We start from the raw sequence: 24,853 nt of genomic DNA, 5'->3' as shown, positions 1-24,853 counted from the left end.
CCTTGATGAAACTCTTAGCAGGAGCTTTGATACAGACACACTTGAGACAGTTCAACATGGTTGCAAAATCATGACAACTTACAACTTACAGCAACAGTGAACCAATCTTGCATGCATTTGTCCGATCGTGATTTTGGAAAAACATTAACATTGAAATACTGATTTCAGCCATATATCCCAACTACATGCTCTGATCAAATAAGCAGTTGTCACAAAGGCTGCACAAAGATGACTGTTTTTGACTTTTGACCAAGTAGGACTGAATTAATAAGAACTATGATGGCTGATAGGAACTTACTTTGAACACTGTATTCAAACTAAACCACATGGCTGACTGTGTTTACAATGTTCTTCATAAGTGTAGTCATTTTTGTTCATTTTTTCAAAGATATGTTGAAGCCTATGGACTTTACATGTTTACAGTTTTTTTTTACTGTCGTTTTTTGCTAAACGACAGTGGGCACAACTGGAGTCACATGTGCAAAACTCTAACTACAGTCTGCACAGCAGCAGTTCATGTGGACCAAACTCTAGTTCGTTTTTCATTGCTTGAACACAGTTTTCAAAACTCTACACACTTATCCCATGACTTTAACCACAACGTGCACAACACTGTAGATTTACAGCACTTTGTTCAAATGCTAACACACTGCTGTCAAAACTGTAAACCACACATTTAAAACAGAATAGATTTCAGTCTGGTGCCTATGAAACACTGCTGATTGCAATTTTAGCTGAAAGCCTAAGTAGGTGTCTTGTTTTAGACTAGTTAGTGAACATATATGGTATTTATATAGAGAAAGCTCAGAAAGCCTTTGTTGTATACAAACACCAAATAAGAATGAAACAATTATACACTGTACCGTTTGAAAGAAACAGGTAAAAGAGCAAAGATACCAATATGTCCAGGTAAGATGTCTGAGGTTATGTACACAGCTATAAAAAAAGTGAAAAACACTATATCTTTACAATAGTAAAACTGCGTTCTTACTGTTTTTCAGAAAATAATGGCGGTGAAAGCAATAGAAACACCACATTGGTTAGTATTTAGAGATGATGCAGACATTTAATGTGATGAAGAAAACTTGCCACATGATGCTGGAGAGAGGCAGGATTAGTCACACTATTCTTTGGTACTTTTACGTATGTACCTTTAGTTTTTTTCCCAGTAATTCCATAAATTACTAGAGATAAAATTCTATATTGAAGAAAACTGCTGATTTTCATTATTCTTGTTACCTTATGTAAAATTGGTATATTATACAATCTATATCTTTTCCTTAAATAAACTATTGAGTAGTGTCAAGTCACTCAAATTGTTTAAACTGTAAAGATGAGAAAGTTTGTAATTTGTGTATTGGTGTTTGATGCTAGTGTTTTTACCCTCAGTGTGTTCTGAGTGACAGTGTGTGTTATCTCAGTGAGGCCTGTGCATAGTGTTTGGCTGCACTGAGCCTGTTTTGCAGGTGATGTGAACTGTTTAGCTCAGGTGACTGTTGGTAGTGCAGACTGTAGTTTGAGTTTTGCACATGTGACTCCAGTTGTCGTTTAGCAATTGGAAAAAACTGTAATTCATATATTTAGTTGTCTGCCCTTCTCCTCTACCTGAACACCTGCAGAAAATAATTCACAATTTTCTTTAAAGGTGAACAGCCAGCATACTGTGTTCTTAACTTGCTGAAAATGTTGTGAGCTCCATTTAAAAGGCAGGTTCAAGATGCTCGGCTCCGGTCACCCCTGCACAGACGTTGTGCCTTTGAAATCAAATTCAGAATGCACAAGTTTGGCAAAATTACAATGTCAGTTACAAGGGAATTCTGGGAACAATTAGGGATTAGGGAAGCAGAAGCATGTTTCTTTCTCTTCTCATTTTGCTATGTACACAACACAGTTAACGAACCACATATGGAGCCATGTTTTTATTGTTTTGTGAGAAGGTGACATTGGTTGTTATTAAGATAGCCTGGGGACATGGTGGTGAACTTATTACTATTAAAATATGTCTGAATTACTTTAGAGTAGCCTAACAAAAAAAACTAAGCAAGGTCTAATTACTTTCACACACTATACTATAGTCTACTTGATCTTTAAGAAACCAGCAGCAAATGTTTGTGTAAGTATCCGGGATGGTGTACTGCCAACTGTAAGCCTTGCCAAGCTAAAACACATACACACGCACGCACGCACGCACGCACGCACGCACGCACGCACGCACGCACGCACACACGCCCACACACACACACACACACACACACACACACACACACACACACACACACACACACACACACACAGTACATGTGAGTGCCCTGGTGGCTGTTGTTCAGCACAGGAGCTAATAACTAAAGAGACAGGAAGAGGGTGTATTTCCGAACCAGATGTGCAGATATTAAAAAAAAGTGTGCAAATTAAAATGTGATAGTGTGTTCCTTAACTTGAGCTGTGAGAATTTTCTCAGGAGATCATAACTTAATGAAAAAGAGCCGCAGTAACTCTTCTGGTACATCGTGACATTTTAATGCTGCTGGTATTTGTAATTTTAATTAATTATTCCATCTACCATGATTTTGTAACCCTCTCTTTTTTATCCTTAATTTTCTCTACTCTTTATTAGCAGTAATAAAAGAGAAGCAGAAGAAAGTTAGAGGAAGCAGGTCCTACAATGTCATTGTTTATTTGGAAAATGTGTTTCCATCAGCCTTTATTGCATCTTTTCTTGCTGACTAATCGGCTTTTCAAACTCAGACCAGAGCAAAAACTTTTTTTCTAATTCCTATCTTTTCAGTTGTTTTATGAGCAAACTCAAAATGTGCAAAAACAAAAAGGATGTTATTGGGAGAACAGGGGGCAGAGAAGCAGGGAGGAGAGAGGGAGAAGAAAAGAAAAACAGACAGAGAGAGAGAGAGCTGATGAGCAGAGAAGGTTGGATGGATGCCAGGTCACAAGGCTTTATCCCTGAGCCAATCGGTCTGCAAACACCGGCCCAGCAGGATGTAGTGACACAAACGCAGACTACACAACACACCTGTCTGTGTGCATTTGTGTGTGTGTGTGTGTGTGTGTGTGTGTGTGTGTGTGTGTGTGTGTGTGTGTGTGTGTGTGTGTGTGTAAACACAGCTCAGCCTGGGATCACCAGAAGGATTTCTCTTAATAAAAAAAGAATAAAATCAAACACTCTCGGCTCTTCTGTTTTGAAATAACTTCCCAAATATAAGTGTGTTTGACCAGCAAATCCAGTCTCATAACTTGGTATAAATGGAAAAAGTGCCAAATGTGTGCATTAACCTGCAGTTGCTGAAATAGGACTTCTCTAAGTGCCCAGTCACACAAGAAAATGACTCAGCATCCAGGGCATAATGATGGACGCTCTGTGATGAAGTAATTACTCACGCTCTCAGTCACTGACCAGACGGAAAGTTAGCACTCTTAATTCAAGGGAACTTATTTGGACCACTAAAGGCAGACTGACTGCAGGCTGTGTTGCTTTTTGGCGGAACAGTTTATTATATCCTTACAAAGCAGTGCAACATAAAATTAAAAGTGAAAGAACACAGCTTGGACTCTCCAGCTGGTTAGCACAAAAAATAGTGGGAAAAGAAATGCTCATCATATTTCTCAGAGCCAAAGGTGACGCCTTGTTTTGTTTTGTCCGACCAACAGTCAACAACTTAAATATATTCAATTTACAATTATATAAAATGGGAAAGGAAAATAATGGGAAGGAAATATCCACATTTGAGAAGCTGGAACCAGAGAATGACTGAAACGATTAATCAACTCAGTTGCAGATTAATTGACTAATCATTGCAGTTTAGTTCACCAAAGTTGAACTTCATATGAACGCATAATGTGGATTTACATTACTTCTGCCAGCAAATCTACTCTCTCTCAGGAATTCCACCTTTGAGCTTTGACTACCACAACTATACTCTTAACCTGTTAAAAACACGCTAACTAAACTTCATGTAAATTAGACAGCCCTGCAGTTGTTGGAGCTGTGACAAAAGTTAGCCCCTGCTTACAGTCTTTGTTAAGCTAGGCTAAACACCTTCCTCTACCGAAGCCACAGAGATGAAACTGATATCAGTTTTCTCATCTGACAGCAGGTAACACAAGCACATTTCCTAAAATGTTAGACTTTACCTATATACATTCCTAAAAAATACAAAAAAACACAATAGCTGATAGCCACAGTGTGCTTGAAGCATGGAGAGATGAATGGATAAATCTCCTTGTAAACTGTAGTAATCGAGCTCCATGGTGAATAGTGCTGGAGAGTTGCCCTCCATAAAAAAACCACTCATCTTGAAAGATCAGGGCTATGGCTTTCACAGTATAAGCTCTCTCCATCACGAGTGCAGTTCATTTGTTCTGCTTTCCTGCTGCTGCAGTCTGACTGCTCACTTTCTTATCTAATCTCTGCCACCGTAGACTGAGTGCCTTATTCACTTACTGAATTATGGGTTCTCAGGCGAGTGTGTGTGTGTGTGTTTTACTCGAGTGATTTTAAATTATGAGGAGAAGACAATAACTGTGTGTGTGTTTGGGAAAACGATAAAGAAAATGAATGAATGCAGTGATTAGAGTGGCTCATATTGAGAATATTGGCACCAGCTCCCACACTGTAAGAAGTGAAGATGCACGTATGTGACTAAAGGCTTCTGTTTTTACAGGTTTGACTTATTTTACAGCTTCAAATGTTTTTCAGTCTTTCTCTGGTTTGTGGTTGTCTCTGGACTATGATATCTTTATATATAGCTATGTTAGTGAAATAGTGCCTCGTAATTATTTGCTTAAACATCATATTTTAGGACCTCCATCTATCTATTTTCAATAAAGCTTGTCCTGTTCAGAGTCACAGCAGGCTGTAGTCAGTCCCAGCATGCAGTGGGCAAGAGGCAGGTCACACTGGACAAGTTGCCAGTCAATCACAGGGCTGACACATAAAGACAAACTAGAGTTTCTCTTAATGAACCGGAGCCTGGCGGGTATAGTTCGAAATGAAACAAGCAGCCAAGTGGTAAAAACCATGTCAGCTTCCTAGTTGTAATTCCAAGTTGTTGTTATGGGTCATTTCTGACAGCTACAATATCTCCCACTTGCTTAAAAGAATTACAAAAGTGTCAACAAATGTGGAAAAAAGCTGCAAAACCATTATTGCTGGCACTTCTTCCATCTAAATAAAATTGGATATTAACAATTGATTTAGCTTAGGAGCAAAGCATCATGTATCAGGTTTCACTTGTTAACAAACTTTGGCCTAGTCCACATGTACACTGGTATTTTGATAAACTGAGTTTTTCCTCCTTCGATTAAAAAAAAAAAATCTCATCCACACAAAGCAAGGTTTAAAAAAACATCAGTCCACATGAAAACGTAAAAACACGCTATCAAGTGCTGTCAACAGCATGCCAAACCAATAGGTGGAGATATAACCCTAACCGTTAAGCCATGTTGGCCAATCAGAAGATCCTGAAGATCCCGTTGAGGTCCGACCGGGTCTTGTCCGTCTCGTCCAAAACCGGCGACGATGGCGGCGAGTTCTGTGTCGTGGGAGTGTAGTCATAAGCAGTGACTTGCGGAGTATTGAATTCTGACACCTCTGTTCGGCAATATAATGGGAGAACTGTGTGCATGTATTTGTATATATGTAACAAGCCCTGTTAGCACAGTTATTAGCAGCAATATCTTAGCTATGTTTGCCATTGCAGAGATTCGTCTCATGTAAACAAAGGTGAAAGCGGCGCACCATTTGATGTCAAACAAAGGAGACAACAGTGCGCACTCCGGCATCACAAGCCAAAATCACTCTTTTTACCGGCTACACGACACCAATGCAGCCGGAGTTTCTAAAAATCTTCACCCTGGCAGGAGTTTTCAAAAAGGTTCGGTTTCAGTGACCTGATAAAACCTGACAAACGGCCTAACCATATAGAAAGAGCTGCGGTTTTGAAAATATCTGTGTTTGTGTGGACAGGGCCTTAATCTATGCTTAATTTATATTAATCTGGTGTGACTGTTAAAATCTTGGTAGTCTCTAGTAGGGCTGGGCAATATATCGATATTATATGGATATCAATATATGAGGCTAGATATAGTCTTAAATTTTGGATATCGTAATATCACGATGTGACACAAGAGTGGTTTTAAAGGCTGCATTACAGTAAAGTTGTTCTATTATTTGCCTTTATACACTTAGTCATTGTATCCACATTATTGGTGATTAATTATCAAAACTCTCATTGTGTAAATATATTGTGAAAGCACCAATAGTCAACCCTACAATATCGCCGCAATATCGACTGATGTATTTGGTCAAAAATATCGGAATATTTGATTGTTTCAGCTCTAGTCTGCAGGCGATACATACATCTTTTAATAAACTGGTTGATTAATTGGTTTATTGTTCCAGCACTAGGAATATATTGTAATACTGCCATACAATAATTTAAGTAGTAAAAGTTCTGGTTGATGAATTCAAGAAACATGAAAAATTTGTTTTATTTGGCTTTTTACAAAAGGCATATCTTCTGGTATTTGGATTACATAAGCAGCAGCTACATTCCTTCTTCTCTTCACCTCTCTTTGTCTTTCTCTGTGTTGCTCCCTCGATTTTCTGACGTGTCTTTTCTCTCCATTCCTTTGTTTATCTCCCTCATCGTCCTCTTTTTTTCATCTGCTATGACTGAGGAAGCAGCTGTGCGCCACAGACAATTACATAACTCTGTGTGTGCGTCTGTCGTAATGCAGGACGGATGGCGAGATAGACAAGAGGAAGATTGCATGATAAAAGGTCTTCTCTTTTATGACTAACATTTACCTGCATTTATGCATCTTACCTCATGTATTGTGTCTACTGGTGTTTCCTTTCTCCCTCATTCTTTCCTCCACTTATCCACTCACCCCCACTCCCATCCCCTCCATCCCTACATGCAGAGTTACTGGGCTGTGAAATGTGAAAAACTGCAGCATGCATGGCAATCCATTATCTTGTCAAACTTCCCAGGGCCAGCCTCAAGCCACGAGGAGAGAGAGAAAGAGTGAGAGACATCGAGAAAAACCAAGTTCATTCAGTGGTCCTTGCAGTAGGTTAACAGGTTACCAATGAGAAAAGAGGAAGGGGAAACAATGGACACTGTACATGAGAAGCTGCACAGCCGGCTGAGTATCTTATGACTGTTACGATCAAAATCTTATTTCATCTATCGGTGTGCGAGAAGGACTGGGTCTCATTTTTTATGTTTAAATACAAAACAAAACCCACTTTAAATACATGAAATACACCCCACTTCTAAATATACGGATCCCAGCAGAATCAATGTGTAAAAAGGTCCTCATTACAAAACCTGTACCTTCACTCTGAAAAGGAATTTCAGTCCAAACTGTATATTAAATGGGTTTTGTTGTGAATTTTGTGAATTGATAGCAGCATTTTTGAAAAAAGTGCAAACTTGCTAGCTTTTTACATCACTTTACGATAAACTGCGGCAATCCTGTACTTGTAAGTCAGCAAGTAAAATGTGGTTGATCAAAGAATTCAATGATACAGAAGTACTTCCAGTGGGAGTAAACAATAACTTTAAAAACTTTGGTGCATAAAAAATACTTGAGGAAATGTTTTTACCTAAATCTAACCTATAGTGTTTCATCCCAGGGTGTGGCGCAAACCAACAAGCTATATAAGTCAAATGCTCAGGCTGAGTTATTGTGTTATTGAGAGCTCAGATTAGGTGCAGGAGAGTGTTAGATTTGAAATGATGGAGATTGTTGAGGAGATACACACCTGCGAGTAAGCTCTGCCACAGGGCAAGGTTTGTATTTGACCTAGACTTTTAGCAGTGGTTGTGAATTGGATGATTTGATGTGAAAAATAGCAGTGATTGGTGAGATTTGTCAGTATCTCTTTTGCAGAACTACTGTGAGGATTGGACAAAAGTACATGCAATGGTTGAATCTGCAGTAGATACAACACTGCCAGCATGCACTCTTGAGAAAGACGCAGGGCTGTGGGTTGCAGGCTTGTCAGGCCTAATGGAGACACTGTTCCGTATATCACAAACACAGAGCTGGTTGGTCTAGCATAGTGCTGTAACGACACCACAGCAAATAAATCAATCAGCTCGAAAAGAACTACAGACACACAGAGAGTACATAAACCAAGATGAGAAAGAGACTCAGCCAGTTTAAAGCATCGTTAGGCTTCTAAGTGAGGCTGCTTACCTGCATGCAGTGTCCATTTACTGTATAGTATGAGTCTATAAATGCAGATACTGTATATCTGTATTCACAAGAACCTCATGAAACCTAAACCTCTGCTGCAGTTTTCATCTCCATCAACCGATTGTTGTCACTGTCTATTTTCCCCTTTAGCTCATCAGACTTTGGCATGGCTCTGCTTTGAAATAAGTGGATTATATCTAATTGGGAAGTCTGGGTTTGCCATTTTATACTTGGACACCACAAACACACACACACACAGAAATCCCTAAAGCCCATCACATCATTCCAGACCTGCAAAGATGCAGCAATTATATGCAGAACATGGGCTCATACTGTCAGAGGCAACCAGGCTGATAGACAGGCGAGAAAGAGAGAAAGAGAGAGAGAGAGAGAGAGAGAGAGAGAGAGAGAGAGAGAGAGAGTTAGAGAGAGAGAGAGTGTGTGTGTGTGTGTGTGTGTGTGTGTGTGTGTGTGTGTGTTTGTGTGTTTTCCACATGTTTAGCCATGATACAAAGCAGTTGATAAAAGAAGCCAGTACAAGGAAACAAAGACCAGGAGCATGATACAGGGACAGACAGGAAAGATAAATATGACACACAAATCTGGTTGTTTGTTTGTGTGTGTGTTTGACTCAGTGTGTGTGTGTGTGTTTCTCTGTCTCTCTGACAGCAAACGGCCAATTACTGTCGAAAGTGGCGGGATGAGTCCTGCCAGACCATAGCTTTCCATTAGTGCATGCCAGCCGTGTGTGTGTGTGTGTGATGGAGTGAATGCGGGGATAGAGGGAGACAGAAGGAACAAGAGTGGAAAAAATGTGGATATGCCTGGTCCCAGTGTGTATGTATGTATGTGTGTGTGTGTGTGTGTGTGTGTGTGTGTGTGTGTGTGTGTGTGTGTGTGTGTGTGTGTCTTCTCTTTCTGAGATTGCCCCCACTAGTGCAGATAAAATTGACAAAACATATTTTTCTTATAATCAGTTTTGGCCTTCCATCTACAATAACAGCATTTTCCACTCGGAGTTTATATCAAAACCGCTCTCTCTCTGGAGAGTATAAAAACTTGTGTAATAGTTTGTGTGAGTAAAGTGGAAATTTTCTTAGAAGCTACATTTACAAATATGATGGGATACGTCCAAAAGAAAGTAATATCTAGAAAATATTCTGACATTTTGGGTGCTGGTTGGATATCTTACCAGAATTCAGATGATAAAATTGATATAAGTTTCATATCCGTGCATTCAACACAGAGACGGGTGCCAGATGTTGTTAGCCTAGCTTAGCACAAAGACTGGAAGCAAGGGGAAACTGCTAGCTTTCACTAAAAGAAGCTCCATCAGCTCGTCTTTACCTGTTGCATCTTGTTAGCTAGCAGGCAACAGCCACCAATACCACCAATACATCCAAGAACCCTACTGTTCATGGTCATGAAACAGCTCAAATTAGCTGTTTGCTCATTAACCCAGAAGTCTTAGAAGAAGTGATTTATTTCTGGCCATTTTGGGCAAAAGAACTCCACATCAAGAAGACACACCTTGACAGTTAGCTATTAGCAAAGCCTTCTTACAGGTCCAGGACTTACCAATGAGGATCCAAATAAACAACTCTGAGACTGATATGTCTTTTCAGCCAATCACATAAAACAGCTGCTGTCATTCACTTTTGGTTTTAGTGCCAAAACACAGTGTCACATACAGTAGCTGTCACATTTCGAATGATACCTTACAGTGTACTCTTATTTTAACTGGATTTAGCTGAAATATGTGCAGAGGTTGTCTGTGTGGATAAACTGAGTGGAATTACTTTTCCCCCCAGCTCTACATTCCTGTCTCTCTGCACCGATTTAAACAGCTTTTCCAGCCATTCTGTGGAAAATGAGACATGACATCAAAACCTGAAACTCTATGAAACCTCTCAATCATTTACCAATATGATTACAGACAGAAAAAAATATGCTACAGGGGATGAAACTACGTGCTGTTTGGACTAAAAATAGGAGGAGGCAGAGTCAATTTGTGTCAGTAAGACAGTCAGGGAGGAGAGATGCAGTATGAGCTTCATTCAGGACTATAAACACTAGGCATGGGCCGGTTACCGGTTTCAAGGTATATAGCGGTTTGAAAAAGTCACAGTTTTCTGTCATACTGTTCCTAAGGTAAAGTATGAGCTGTTTTTGTTTTTTGCTTCACGTGTGATTCATGAAACGTTCGTATCACACCAATCACTAAGAATGGTCATACATTGATAAATGCAGCGGCTGGAAACGATCGTAATTTAAATGTCACGCCCCAACGTAGTCTGGATTTTGAGGCCTCGCCCCTACAATTTTACGACATGGCGAGACATAATCTGGCTAAGAAGCAGCACTTTTCCAAGGGGGTAAGCCTCTCTTCACAACGCGTAGCTCCTATGGCGCCATTTTGATGCTACCTAGCTCTCACCCATTGTTAGCATTCCATAGACTGCCATTCATTTTGACGTCACTTTGACAGCAAATAACTTTACATCTGAAACGTTTAAAGACTCTATTTGTCCATTGTTTATTTCTAAACAAACGTGACAATGTATAAAAGGCTCCATTACCTTGTATCTCACGTTATGGCTCCGTAGCAGACGTTTTTGTAAAAAATAGGCTAACGATTTTGTCATAACCACGCGACTTACTGTCGCACAGTAGAGGAATTACCGTACAGTGCAGGAGACGCTCGCAGGCTGTTTTGACTTACATTCGCTGTTTAAGTTTAATTACTAATGTTAACTAGTCTCCGTCCAGAGCAAATCTGTTGGTCCATTTCATTTACTGTCTATTGGTATCTCAGGTTCATTTGTAGGCTACTAGTGTGTACTATTTGGCAGCCTGAAAACTGGTATTAAAGGCTGTAGAAAGAATGTGGAATGGAAATAGATCACTGATGCGGTCAACATGTAGTAAATTGGACTCCAGCTGAAGTTATTTAATTTATACATCCTTGACATATGTGCTATAGTCCTAATAGTAATATACAGGCTTATATTGTAATCTCTTAGGCCTATATAAGTTTAAATAAACGCACAGTAGCAGAGTTTATGCAGTGTCTTTTACTTTACTCTTTTTTTCATGAGTCAGAGCCAGGCAACCGTGAGCTGGCATCGGGTCATCTGGCTCCATCACTACATTTATGGCACCCTGTTTTCCTGCGCGATGTTGTGGAGAACCCCACAGGCTAAAACAATGTTGCAGACTTTTTCTGGCGTGTAAAGGGTCCTCGCCGCTGATGCAAGACAGAGCCATCTGCCCTTAATCAATCCGATGGAGCGCTCCACCGTGGCCCCTGTGCGTACGTGTGCACTGTTGTACCGGCGCATAAAGGTCTTCTAAAAGTGATCAACTGATGACTTCTCCTTCTCCTGTTAAACTGATTATATGATTATATGTTGCACCGCAAGTCTACACTGACTCGAAAACGTGCGTACACGAGTTTAGACTTGACGTGAGATTTGATCGTAGCCTCCGCTCACGTCCATATTGATAAAAGCCGAGCTTTGCGTGGAAATGACCGTACGCCGGTTTTACGCTTGTTTTCTGTCGTACGTCCGTTTCGTAAATGAGGACCATTGTGTTAAATTTTTGCCGAAGGTTATCAAACCGTCAGAATCTCATACCGGCCCATGCCTAATAAACACCCATAGTCCAACCCTTTTGAATACCGAACCAGCACCATCTGAGTGGATGTTGTCCCATGCAGGGACCTATTGGGAGGCTTGGTTTACTGAACATTAAATGGCATATAAAGGTGGCAACACACACTCACACATGCGGCTGAAATCGCTTCCAATTAACAGCATATTTCTCAAGTTCAGAGGGGGGAAACTTTAGGGAAAATATTTGTCTCACCTGATACTCTTATTAAATTCTCATCTCTTTTGAGTCTATAATTGTTTTGAATTCTAATTCAGATTTTGAAACCTTTACTCTATTTGTGGAAACAGAAAAAGGCCAATGTCAATGTTATTCATCCCCACAGACCACAAAACGACCACATGGTCGTACCATACACAGAAAATCTCCATAATTAGTACAGTTAATATTTTTCATGTCACACAAAGGTTATAAGACTGTAGGCTTTCATGCTCAGTAGTGTATGTTCAATAGTGGTTGATAATGCATAATTCAGCAGGATTATCTGCAAACGAACAGTGGCAGATGTGGATATATTATTTAAGAACAAGTCACTAGCTATTAAGCATGTGTCCATCTTCCATGGCCCGTGTGTGTGTGTGTGTGTGTGTGTGTGTGTGTGTGTGTGTGTGTGTGTGTGTGTGTGCGTGTGCGTGTGCGTGTGCGTGTGCGTGCGAGAGAGAAAGAGAGAGAGAGAGAGAGAGAGAGAGTAAGTGTGTGTGATAATTCAAACATATCAGGCTGACAGACTGGTCTGTTAAATCAGTCACACTAAAGACTGCATTCCCCATCATCAGCTCAGACTGAAAAAAACTAAATCACTCCACTGTCACCTTCAGTCAGCTCTCACTCAGTTCTCAGTTCTATATCATGAAGTCTACAGTATCTTCATCCAATATAACAGGACGAATAAGCAATACAACCTTGATGGGAAGTTAAAGGAAAGCCTTTGTTTTTAAACTCTATAACCTCCTAAAACTTCTGATATTCAGATTAAGGTAAAATATGCGCCAAATAAGTCACCAAAACAGCTGAAATGTGATCCTCATTAGATCGACGTGGAGCCCTTAATGTCTCTCTCCTCTCTCATCTCTCATCTCTCATCTCTCCTCTCTCCTCTCTCTCGTAAAGGATAGCAAGATTTTCAGTACCTGCCATTGCAGAGTTCTATCCAACAGCCTTTCATATTACCACTGGGGTGAATGGCCCTCATTTATCAACCTAACGTAGAAACCAGCGCAGATATGAGCGCAGAAATCATCTTACAGGCTTCACGTGGGATTCATGAAAAGTTCGTATCACACCAATCCGAGCGTAAGAATGGTCGTACATTAATAAATGCGGCGGCTGGAAACGATCGTCATTTAAATATCACGCCCCAATATATTCTGGGTTTTGAGGCCTCGCCCCTACAATTTACGAGACGTAATCCAGTTGATAAGCAACACTTTTCAGAGGTGGAGATTGAAACCCTGATTTCTCGGGTTCATTTGCATTAAAGTGTGTATTATTTGGCAGCCTGAAAACTGGTATTAAAGGCTGTAGAAAGAATGCGGGATGAAAAGAGATCACTGATGCGGTCAACAGTGTTGTCGGAACGAGGCAACAGCTGAGGGAGAGCGCGTGTCCTCCGCAACATTTTCAGCTTGACCATGGGAGTTTTTTTTTTTCCCCAGCAGCATTTAAAATGCTTTTTAGGTTTTGAGACAAAATCTGAATATCATCATGGGGGATTTCACAGGACAACAGCGCCATGCCCCTGCTTTTACATTAATGCTAAAGGGGTTTAATAAACACTTAAGTATGTTTAAGGTATATTTAAGGGACCATTTGTTCATAGAAAGGGGCGTGTGCGAAAATAAATATTCTTCGAATTTCTTTTACGCATTTTAAAATGCTGTTTGTCCATTAGAGCCATTAGTGCTTAGAGTGTCTATATCCTCTCCTTTCGCTCTCTCTCTCTCTGTGTTTGTGTGTGTGTGTGTATATATATATATGTGTGTGTGTGTGTGTGTTCTCCTGTCAGCGGACCTCGCCGTGCTCCATGTGAGCGACAAAAAAACTAACGCAACTACACGGGGCTGCTGCTGCCGCTCCATGAGCGCTCTACTGATGCATAACACTAAAACCACACACATAGAAAACACCAACCAGCGCACACATGGCATTTCATCCCAGTTTCTAACCCCTCCAATTTCCCGGAAAAGAAGAGAAAACGCAGAATCTGACCTGCTGCCAGTTCTCCTCCAGGGAAGGCATCGCAGAGAAATAACCAGTGTCATGGACGAGTTGGAGTTCCTGGAAAATACTGTAATTCGCCAACACATCCATGCTTGATGCAAAAAAAAGGAAAAGTCAGTAAAGAAGTCCGGAATCCAAACGATAAAAACGCACTTCTTCTTTCCTTCTTCCCAGACTTGTCAGGTTGAAAAACAAATGCTGGAAAAATCCCAGCCGATGCAGACGAGCGCACCTGAGCACTTTATTTAAAAAAGAAAAAAGCTAACAGGAAAGAAATAGTTGATTATTTTATCTTTGCCAATGCAATCCACTCTCCTCTCTGCTCGCTCAGTCACGCCTCTCTCCTCAGTCCGTGCTCGGGGGTGCCAGATCTATTTCCGCATTGCCAGATTGCCAACGGTCTCCGGACAAGCTGCCAGGTTGCCAGGTTTGCTCTTCCAGCAGCAGACTGGACCGCGCTGCAATCCAGGCGACCGGCGCGAGAGGGGAGGGAGGCAGGGGAGGAGCCACCTGTCAGTCAATTTCATGCGTGACCTAATAAGGTAAATAGGGTTGATGATGTCACTGGCGTCCAATTAAGGAGGCGCTGAAACTGAGTGAACGGGCGGAGCTTTCAGCGATGCAGGGACGCTATTGGCTGCAGGAGGCTGTCAGTCCGGCCGTAGATGGCAGTGAGGGGTGAGTTATTTTTAGATGCCTATATAAAACCAGCAGCATTCCTGTCTCAGTCATTACAGGCTGCACAGGCAGAGAGGAGACAAACCATGAGTGCTGCTGCTGCTGCGAGGAAACACAACAAGAAGACGTAAACAGTGTATAAATGTGCAGAAAAAAAATCAGCTTAGCGTCAGAAGCAGCAGCAGTGATGCTGGAGATAAAATGCTGTGTTGTTTTTCTGAGGTGTGACAGCGTCACCTCAGAAACTCCTCCATGTGGTTTCCATGTGCTGATGTCTGTGTGGAGAGCAGGGGTGCAGTGGAGGGAAGAGCTCAACAGGAATCCTCCCACCTGTTCAGTTTACAAGACTTTATTCTCCTTTTGTTCATTTACGGAGTACAAATGCATTCACATTCATTAGCATATTTTGTTGCCTCACTATACATATATATCGTCTGAACTTGAACTCACACTGTTGCCAAATGTCACTGTATAAACTAACACACACCATGTACCAATGATCAGTGATGGAAGAAGAGTTCAGATACTCAACTTATACCACACTAAGTAAAATCAATTCCAAATTCTACTTAAGACATAATTAAATGTACTTAGTTACTTTCCATATCTGCTGATGATAGCAACATTGCAGGAAATGACAGATGTGAAACTGTGCAGTTTAAAATGGGGAAACTTACAAATAGCCACTCATTCAAACCATGATATAGAAGGGGTGTAATAGTGATTAAAAAAAAAGAAATCCATGTTTAACAAGTTTTTGGTCCAGCAAAATGTCTTAAAGAAACACAGATGATAACATTTGTGTAATTTATTGTAAAACATGTTAACATTAAATTGTGGCTCATTAGCCATAAGTCTTGCTGTAAACAGTGAAGCTTTAGTGTATAACTTTTTGATATTAATGAACATATGTTACATTTAAGCCATTGCCAAATTAGTTGCTTCAAAGCTAATTAAGATTAAGCTAATTATCAGCTCAACACAACTCTCTCTGTATTTCTCAGTATGGCTATGTTTAGAAGATTGTGGCATCCGGCGACTTACGCGCCCAGAAACTCGAATGAAGATAATTACCTCTTCTGAAGAGTCCTTCATGTTTTTTTAATTCTCTGTGTCCTCCTTGTTTACTAGCAACTGCGTGGAGGAGGGGTGGGGGTTGTGTGCGATCACAGAAGGCTTGTATCATGTGGACACGCTGACAGTTTTGTTGTCATTTCTTAGAATTCCTCATGGGGGCGACAGAAACTACCCACTACAGCTTTAACGTAGTCATGTAAATAATACACAACAAACAATATGTCAGTAATGCTCCATCATAACCTGCACAGTTGATATGTTTACTCAGACTTAGGCTCTGTAGCCATGGTGAGAGTGACTGCAGCTTGTGTTCCATTCTACAGGAGACAGTAGACACATTTGGGTGAAACTGTCCCAATGCTTTTCAGATATGTATACAATTTCAGTTCAAAAATATCAGCACACAGTTTTATGACGATCCACCACTCCTGTAAATGACATCTGAGGCTCATCCAGCTTTGACTTCTTATTGGTGTTCACCATAATGACAACACTTAACTATATGAGCTATAGAGCAGGAGGCTAACCAAAATAGCATGGTTTAGCTAACACAGACATCAACAGACCCAAAGCTTTCCAAAACTTGAACTTTAGATGTTTAGCATGTGTTAAACACCATGGCCACATGGCCACTGTTGAATTAGCCTAATACAGCTCAGTATTAGGCTAATTCAACAGTGGCCATTGGGTTCACAGGGTTTACCAAAGTAAAGAAAGTCACGTATCAAACCGGACATTATGTTTCAAACAACTAAAGGAAAATGCACATACTGTTACAGTCCTATTATATATTTCACCTTGGTTCCAGTTTAACATCACTTTCACTGCAAAAATGCATCGTGATTTAGTCAATTATTGATAACCAAAAATCTAATTTTCCTCTTCTCCCAATACAATTTTGATTTAAACAAGAATGAAGTGTCTTGAAATAAAATGATTGGACACATTGTAAAATAATCTCACTCAATTTTCTGTTTTGATGACATTTGGTTTGGTGTTTTGGGATTTTTAGAAGTCATGTACATCTAAATTATGTTCTATAAATATAGTGTCTTAAAGAGAACAAGACAGACAGACAGACAGACAGGATGATTCCTCTGTTAGGTTTCTAGAGAGTCATGTAGCCTTTTAAAGGATCAGATGTCAGAAATAATTTCCAACAGGTTGTCAAAACGTTTTGACGGGCTGCTGAGTTGTTTTAAACCAGTATTGGTAGATTCTTACAAGACTGGGTCTGTAGTTTCTCTGCACCCATCTTCCCCTCTTCACTTTCTTCTCATCTTTATTGTCTATTTTGCTAAATTCCCACTTTTCCTCATTCTTTCCAACCTTCATTCCACCTCCCTTTCTTCTTTTCTGCTCCTTTCTTCTTGACCCTCTTCTTCACCTCTTGCCATCTTGTCTTTCATTCCTTCTTTATTTCCTTTTCGTTTCTTTGATTCTGTTATCCCTTTACCATTTATTTTCAAACATTTTTTTTTATTCTTTACTTTAGCTTTCACTTGTTTTTGTTCTTTCTTCAATTTTCATTTATTTCCTTTTTGGTTCTTGCTAGAAACAAGTTATTTTGTTATTTGTTCAGTTCACTTTTTTTAATCACTATTTTTTTATTTGTTCCTGTAACTTACCTCCACCTCCTGACCACATTCAGTCACTCTTACAGATGACATGATTAGGATTAATGAGGATACAATGAAGTTAGCTAATCATTTAATCTAAATACATGACACATTTATTCTGATACTGCTGAGCTCTGCCAGCGGAGCTTCCAACCCTAGAGGGTTAAAGGTCAAAATTTGAAACTCAAATGTGATGTCCCAGACAACACTGGTTTGATTTTGACTAAAACCTGGACAGTGATGCATTCTGACACTTTGTTTAGAATTGAACAAAAAGCTTCTACTGATGGAGGTGGTGTTAAAAGCTCAAAATGTAATCCAAGAGACATAGAAGTTAAGAGACGAAGTGTCTGGGGAAGAACACAATACAATAATAATTTCTTTTCTGCCTTTAATATCCTTACTTATTTTCATCTGAATAAGTATGAATCTAAACCGTAGGAAGCAGAGCTGGCTACATGCAAAAAATATGTCTAATTACTGTATGCTTCCACCTCTCTGTCTCTTATGTAAAAGCCACATGATGTGTAGCAAAACACTGACAATCTGCGTGTTACTGAGTTAACACTTGCTTCGTGTTGTTCTTCTATCTCTCTCTCTCTCTCTCTCTCTCTCTCTCTCTCTCTCTCTCTCTCTCTCTTGTCCCCCAGGAGACACACTGTTGGTCTCTGAGGAAAACGAGGGCCAGATGGCTTCTAGATCGTCTGTTTCTGGACATTTTCCCCATTGATTTTTACAGCTCAGTCTGCCACTAGAGGAACAGAGGAAGGATAAGAGGAAGGAGGGAGTCAGGAAGGAGATGGTGAAAGTGTGTGTGTGTGTGTGTGTGTGTGTGTGTGTTTGTTGTGGGGGTGGATGGTTGAGAAGTATGGATCAATACTAATACTGAGTGCCTATAAGAGGCCCTTAACACACTCACATGCAACATCTTTGTGAGATTCAACATTAAAGTATAAAACAATCATCATGTTTTATTCTTATAATTTCAATTCACTCAGTACCAGTACTGTGGAATTATGTACCCCACGGCAGATCTAGGCAAGACCCGCCCTACAAAGCAGCTTGATTGGTTGGGGTTACACAGAAATTCCATCAACTGCGGATCGGCTCCGTGCTCTGCCGTCCTTCAGTCCTTCTGCGGCCATGACTGACAGCTGTAGTCACGAGGACCCACGAGAATTTTTTTAGTTGATACTTAGCAAAAACCCCTTTGTTCTTTCACAAATATGTGCTCATACATGTGTAATTACGTCCACCGACTTCCACCGAAGTATTCTCGTAAGCGTAGAATCTGCCATTCAGAATCATTCAGAATACATACGAGCGAGTCGCACAAATGACGGCCGCCATGTAGCACCTCCATCTTTAAAATAAATTAGCCAAAGAGGGACATACTTCCGCTTTTCGCGCTTTTACAATCAGTGGCACTGTGACGAATACTAGGAGGAGATTACTCGCCAGGGAAGTTAAAAAGCAAATTAAAACGACAACACGACAGGCAAAGCAACAAGACCAAATTTAATATTGGAGTGGCTAGAACAGCTGTGTGTAAATGATGGAGATACTAAGAGCTAATTTTGGGTTCAGCCACCGTAGGAGTTAAAACTCGCTCGGAATGAGAAGGGCTAGAAAGTAATTTTCAGTTGGTTGTCATATACATTTTCACCGCTAGATGGGAGAAATTCTTACACAATGTAGCTTTAAAACACAAAAAAGCCCTATAACAAATATGAACGCTACTTCAACTACTCCAGCTACTACTACATTTACCACTACAACTGACTTTTTCTGCTCTTACTGCTATTACTACTACAATTGTGAATGCTAAGATGACAATGACAACTACTGCTACAGTACCATTATTACTAATAAAATGACTATTTCCTCCTCTTTTTCCACTATAACTACTACTACTGCTATTATCATCAATACTACTATAGTACCATTAGTACGACCATTACCACTTCTACATAAACTCTTTGTTTTTGTTTTACCCTGGACTCTGCTTTTCTTTCTTTTTTGTCTCCTCTGTTGTTGCAAATAAAAATCGAGGGAAATTATAAAAAAAAACCAAAGAGGATTAAGAGAAAAGAGAAAGAATTTTACAGTAAAGTGCATCTCCATTACTCCATTGTCTCAGTTTCTGACTAAAACCACCAAACACCATAAGAGGAGAAAATATAAAAGCTTTGTGTGTGTGTGTGTGTGTGTGTGTGTGTGTGTGTGTGTGTGTGTGTGTGTGTGTGTGTGTGTGTGTGCCTCCCACAAAACCTTTTAAAATCTGGGCATCAGTACCAGCTCCACACTCACTCAGTGTTGTAATCTTATTATTGTGTTGTGTTGTTTTGGCACTGAGAAGGACTGGAGGGAGAGAGGAGGAGAGGAAGGGTGGAGGAGAGGAAAATTATTTCATCATCTAATCTGGGCTGGAACTTCAGGATGTTAAACTGGAAATTAGGATGACATTTCTAGTTTTTACTTTTCAAGAATACTGTATCTAATGTGTTGTTGTTATGTTAATCAAAAAAACTATTCAGTTGTTTTCTCTGTTGTTTGGTTAATATGGAACCACATTTAATTATGAAGACATGGTAAAAACAAAGTGGCAATGAAAGTCAACACAGAAAGATAAGAGCATATAAATGTAAAATAATCACAGGATGAAGTGATTATTTACAACAACATTCTAGTCCCATAAACTCTTAATATCATCCTGGGAACGGTAATTTTTAGAGTGTACCATTTGTGTTTGCACATATAATCATATTCTTGCTTCAGCAACTCAAACAAGCCCTTCTCCTGGTTTTGAAAAATATGCTGGCTCTGTTCCTCAGAAACAAACAGGCATGTAAACATCGTATCCAGCTTTCTGATCAATGTCTGCGGCAGTATCTATGCAGGTGCAACCCAAATCAGTTTTTTAATCTTCAACACGTCTGCACACCCTCGAGCCTTTTTCAGCTCCACTGGCTGATGCAGAGCCCCAGGCTTTGTGAATGTTTCAATTACTCACATTCTATTTTAATTATTTTTAGCTTGAGAAAACTAACAGTTGGAGGAAAGGTGTGTTTAGATACAATATGTGAGAGGCTGACTGAAGACATCCGAGGTGTTCAGAGTGTTTCATAGTCAGGATGGTGGCAGATATTGACGATGGCAGCAAGACATCTTCATGCTCTACTTTAACTTCTGTAAGGAAACTGCTACACCCAACCAGGGGTGTCGGACTGGGGGGGGGGAGGGGACTGAGTACCCAGGGCCCTCATGTGAGGAGCGCCCAAAAAGATGCTAGAATGAATAGCTGTGGATGCGGGGAGGGGCCCATAGAAAATGCCTTTCTACAGGGCCCAGAATGTTGTGCTACGCCCCTGCACCCAAAACAAATTAACTATTTCCTTCAAAATACACATTTTTTAGTATTGACAATAAAAGCACATAAAGACTTATCCGCAATGTTGACTGTCCTGATTCTAATTATACAAATTTAGTTTCTTAATGGGATAAACAGGCAGCATCTGAATGAAAACGCCAACAAGTAGCATCCTTCAACTATGCAGACAGTATGATTTTATTTGCAGACTGTCAACTATAACAACAACAAGACGGTCAAAACCTATTCATATTTCTCAGTCATAATGTGTGTCCCTACCTCGAATTTCCAATTTAAAAAATAGGTTAGAGTGTCAAAATCTGTGCAACTCAGCGGGCTTGGGATATCACTATACTATGCATACAAATATACTCATTGAGCAAAGAATGCAGTCATAGTTCAAGTCTTTTTTAGGCTTTTGGCCTGCCTAAAAAAGTTTTTAAGACAAAAAAAACTGGAGCAACTGAGCGGAGTGGGACCCCTAAGGCCTGAGCTGTCTCCTGCCTCCACAGAACATCACAAACACAAAGTCCTCCTCCCTGCAAGTGCACGAAAACCTCAATCAAGGTGGACAACCCACCAAACAATACACAAACTCCCTCCTTCTCTCTGGCCCTGACAGGAGGAGACGACACAGACACCATGTTCTGCTGCAAGAGTCACAGCTGGATCACTGAGCTGGACATCAGGATGTAGCAGAACATTTCCGTCTGCCCGAGAGAACCAGAGGTGAAACCACAAGCTGTGAACCATGAGCAACATGGTGGATCAAAGTCCTCAAAATAACACAGGAACAACTCTGCATGCACAGCACAGTAACAGAGATGGAAAAACACAGAATTGTAGTGTTCAGTGGGCCGGTTGTAATAATAAAATACATCTCAGTGCCTTCTCCATGTGTTCTCACAAGGTCCTGATTTTGAGGGCAAAAAGTTTTTTTCACCTTCACATAATGGTTAAATTGAGGCCAGAGCTCAGTGAGTAGGTCATGGAAACATTTGGTCTGATTTACAGACACCACTGACTGTAATAAGACATTTGTCTTTGGCCCATCTGTCAATTCATAAAACCATAAAAAACTCTAACACATGCATAATCAAGAGGAATGCTTAGATCTTAACACATTTTACACAATATTAACTGATTAAAGTTGTTTTTTGATTTATTTACTTATTTTTTAAATCTTCAAATCCTGGAACATATGCAACATATTGGCCATTAATAAATGTGTTATCATGAATCAGTGGTGAAGTACTGCACTTAACTTGCGTTTTTCCTCTTTATACTTCTACTACACAACATTCAAGAGAGAAATGTTGTACTTTATACTCCACTACATTTATTTTACAATTACTTTACAGATTAAGAACATTCCAACAGTATAAGAAGGTTACAACATTAAAGCACTGCGCCACTTACATATACAGTACATTACTGTGATTCAATAATACATTTTAACACTCACAGGGGCCATTTTACATATTACTAAGTACTAAGTACTTTTGATACTTTAAATACACTAGTGCAGTGCCCGTTGAAAATGTGGCTGTTTGGAACGGACCGATTGCTTGGCCTGTGGTATTGCTGCTTGCAGAATTCTTCAAAACCAAATTGTACACCAAAATTACTTACAGAAGGACCCCAACCACTTAATATGCAATTCCACTGTATAGCCTACTGCTGACTTACAGTGTAGGCTACTTCTACATCAAAGCAAGACATTGTACTACTATATTTACCTGACAGAGAACGTTGCAGATTTAGAAAGTAATCACAAAATATCACAATGAAAATGGGGAGTAATCAGACATTAGCCTCAAGGACTCATGGCAGTGCGCTAACCACCTGGCCCGTTATGAAAGTCAATCAGCACATATTTATACATATTTACATTGTAGATTCTCACTGAAGGCATCAAAACTATGAATGAACACATATGGAATGATGTACTTAACAAAAAAGTGTGAAATAACTGAAAACATGTCTTATATTTTAGATTCTTCAAAGTAGCCACCCTTTGCTTTTTTATTAATAAGGGAAACAATTCCACTAATTAACCCTGACAAAGCACACCTGTGAAGTGGAAACCATTTCAGGTGACTACCTCATGAAGCTCATTGAGAGAACACCGAGGGTTTGCAGAGCTATCAAAAAAGCAAAGGGTGGCTACTTTGAAGAATCTAAAATATAAGACATATTTTCAGTTATTTCACACTTTTTTGTTAAGTACATAATTCCATATGTGTTCATTCATAGTTTTGATGCCTTCAGTGAGAATCTACAATGTAAATAGTCATGAAAATAAAGAAACACATTGAATGAGAAGGTGTGTCCAAACTTTTGGCCTGTACTGTACGTATCTGCGTTAATCAACCGTATGGTCGTTAGCGAATTTAACATTTCAGCAGAGGTGTTCATTTCCATAAAGGTTTAGTGGCTTGACGGTTAACAATGAAGTATGGCTTTGATTCGTGGGGTATTTTGGCAACGGTAATGTTATTAGTGTTATAAGTTAGCAGTAGACTTAATTAACCTGGGGTGAGTCTGATGAAAAGTGCCTGGTTCAGCTTTGAGATTTTCTTGCATGGCACAGCGCTGTGAAGGAATAATCTCCCAGATTACGTTATGTTCTGCCAGCTCACAGCATTAGCAGGAAAAGAGTCAAAGGCTGTAACACCCCCCCACCTCCCCGCTGTTGTAAAGCGTTCTGCATTTGGCATCTGTGTGTGATGTATGCCCATGTATGAGCAGCACACAAGGACTCACCTAGCTGAGAGCTTCTCAGGAGGTCGTGGCAGAGTGGAAACTAGAAAGGTATGCCTGTCGCACTTAATAGCAAGAATACTTTCTTTTATCTTTTGTGGGGGAAGGTCTCATCTAATTAGAATTTTGTTTTGTTATTATTTTATGTAATTTGTCATAAATAAGAGATGCTGTATTTGCTGTAGTTTTATAGCTGATTGTCTTATTTTGTTTACAAATTACAGATTGAGTCTGGAGATGATGTGGGGTACTTATTGTTTACTGTTTACATCTTACTTTACACACTTCAGGCTGTTGCAACTAGCTCAGGGGAGCGACTGTATGACACTAGGTGGTCCAGCCTGAGACATGCACAATAAAAAAAAATGCCTTCTGCATTTTTGTTTTTCTTTTCCCTCCATTGTACCGAACCGAACCCTGATGTCTGAACCGAGTTATGAACCGAACCGTATCACCCCTAATATGGACAAATATGAATCTAGTCTCCATTAACACACTTAAAACACACACTTGCCTTCCTACGACTAAATAGAACACATTTCCCGACCTCCACCTGGTAAACATAGCTGTGATATTTCCTGTCCGCTACCCTCCTCCTCTCATATCTGTGATATTTTTAATAATGGAGAGGAAGAAGCAATATATCCTCGAGCTGAGGGAGCGATACAGGGTTAAACATATTCAGCAGCTAATTGCACTTTCTGGTTTTTAATAAAGAAAAAACATGCCTGTAGGCGTGTGTGTGTGTGTGTGTGTGTGTGTGTGTGTGTGTGTGTGTGTATTGTATTGTATGTGCAAAATCACATAATATAAAAATACTGCACATATCAGTGTTTGTAAGCTCCATCCATTCCGTCATTATTCGCTAGTTAACATTTAATCATCTTTCAAAGTATAGTTATAAGCACTCGTGAATAATCATAATGCTTTATAACAATCATAACACATTATAAACCATTTTTTTTAATGACTTATAATGTCAAGTATCATAATACTTTAAAATTGCTCATCACTCACTGACTACCATATTCTTTCCAGGATCATAGTGTATTGTATCTCCTAATTTTATTATATTATTATAATCATTTTATAATGCATAATAATCACTACTGTAAGGCATTATATATGATTATGAATTACTCTAAGTGGTCATTGGATGCTAATGTAAATGTAATGAAATTCCTGAGGTATATATAATATATATAATACCTTACAAGCAGGTTATGATTCA

At 39.8% G+C, this 24,853-nt stretch overlaps 1 protein-coding gene across 1 annotated transcript in view; it reads right to left on the bottom strand.

Annotated features, from left to right (window-relative positions):
- The window catches only part of klf7b (Kruppel like factor 7b), a 69,059-nt gene extending 54,501 nt beyond the window's left edge, over positions 1–14,558 (bottom strand). The window contains exon 1 of the mRNA XM_028591333.1: positions 14,104–14,558. Within this exon, the coding sequence (XP_028447134.1) occupies positions 14,104–14,205 (102 nt within the window). The 5' untranslated portion in view covers positions 14,206–14,558. The remainder of the gene's footprint in view (positions 1–14,103) is intronic.
- Between the last annotated feature and the right edge of the window lie 10,295 nt (positions 14,559–24,853).

Source organism: Perca flavescens, chromosome 11 (genome assembly GCF_004354835.1).
Source record: "Perca flavescens isolate YP-PL-M2 chromosome 11, PFLA_1.0, whole genome shotgun sequence".
In the NCBI taxonomy this organism is placed as follows: Eukaryota; Metazoa; Chordata; class Actinopteri; order Perciformes; family Percidae; genus Perca; species Perca flavescens.
This window is presented reverse-complemented; position numbering and strand designations above follow the sequence as displayed.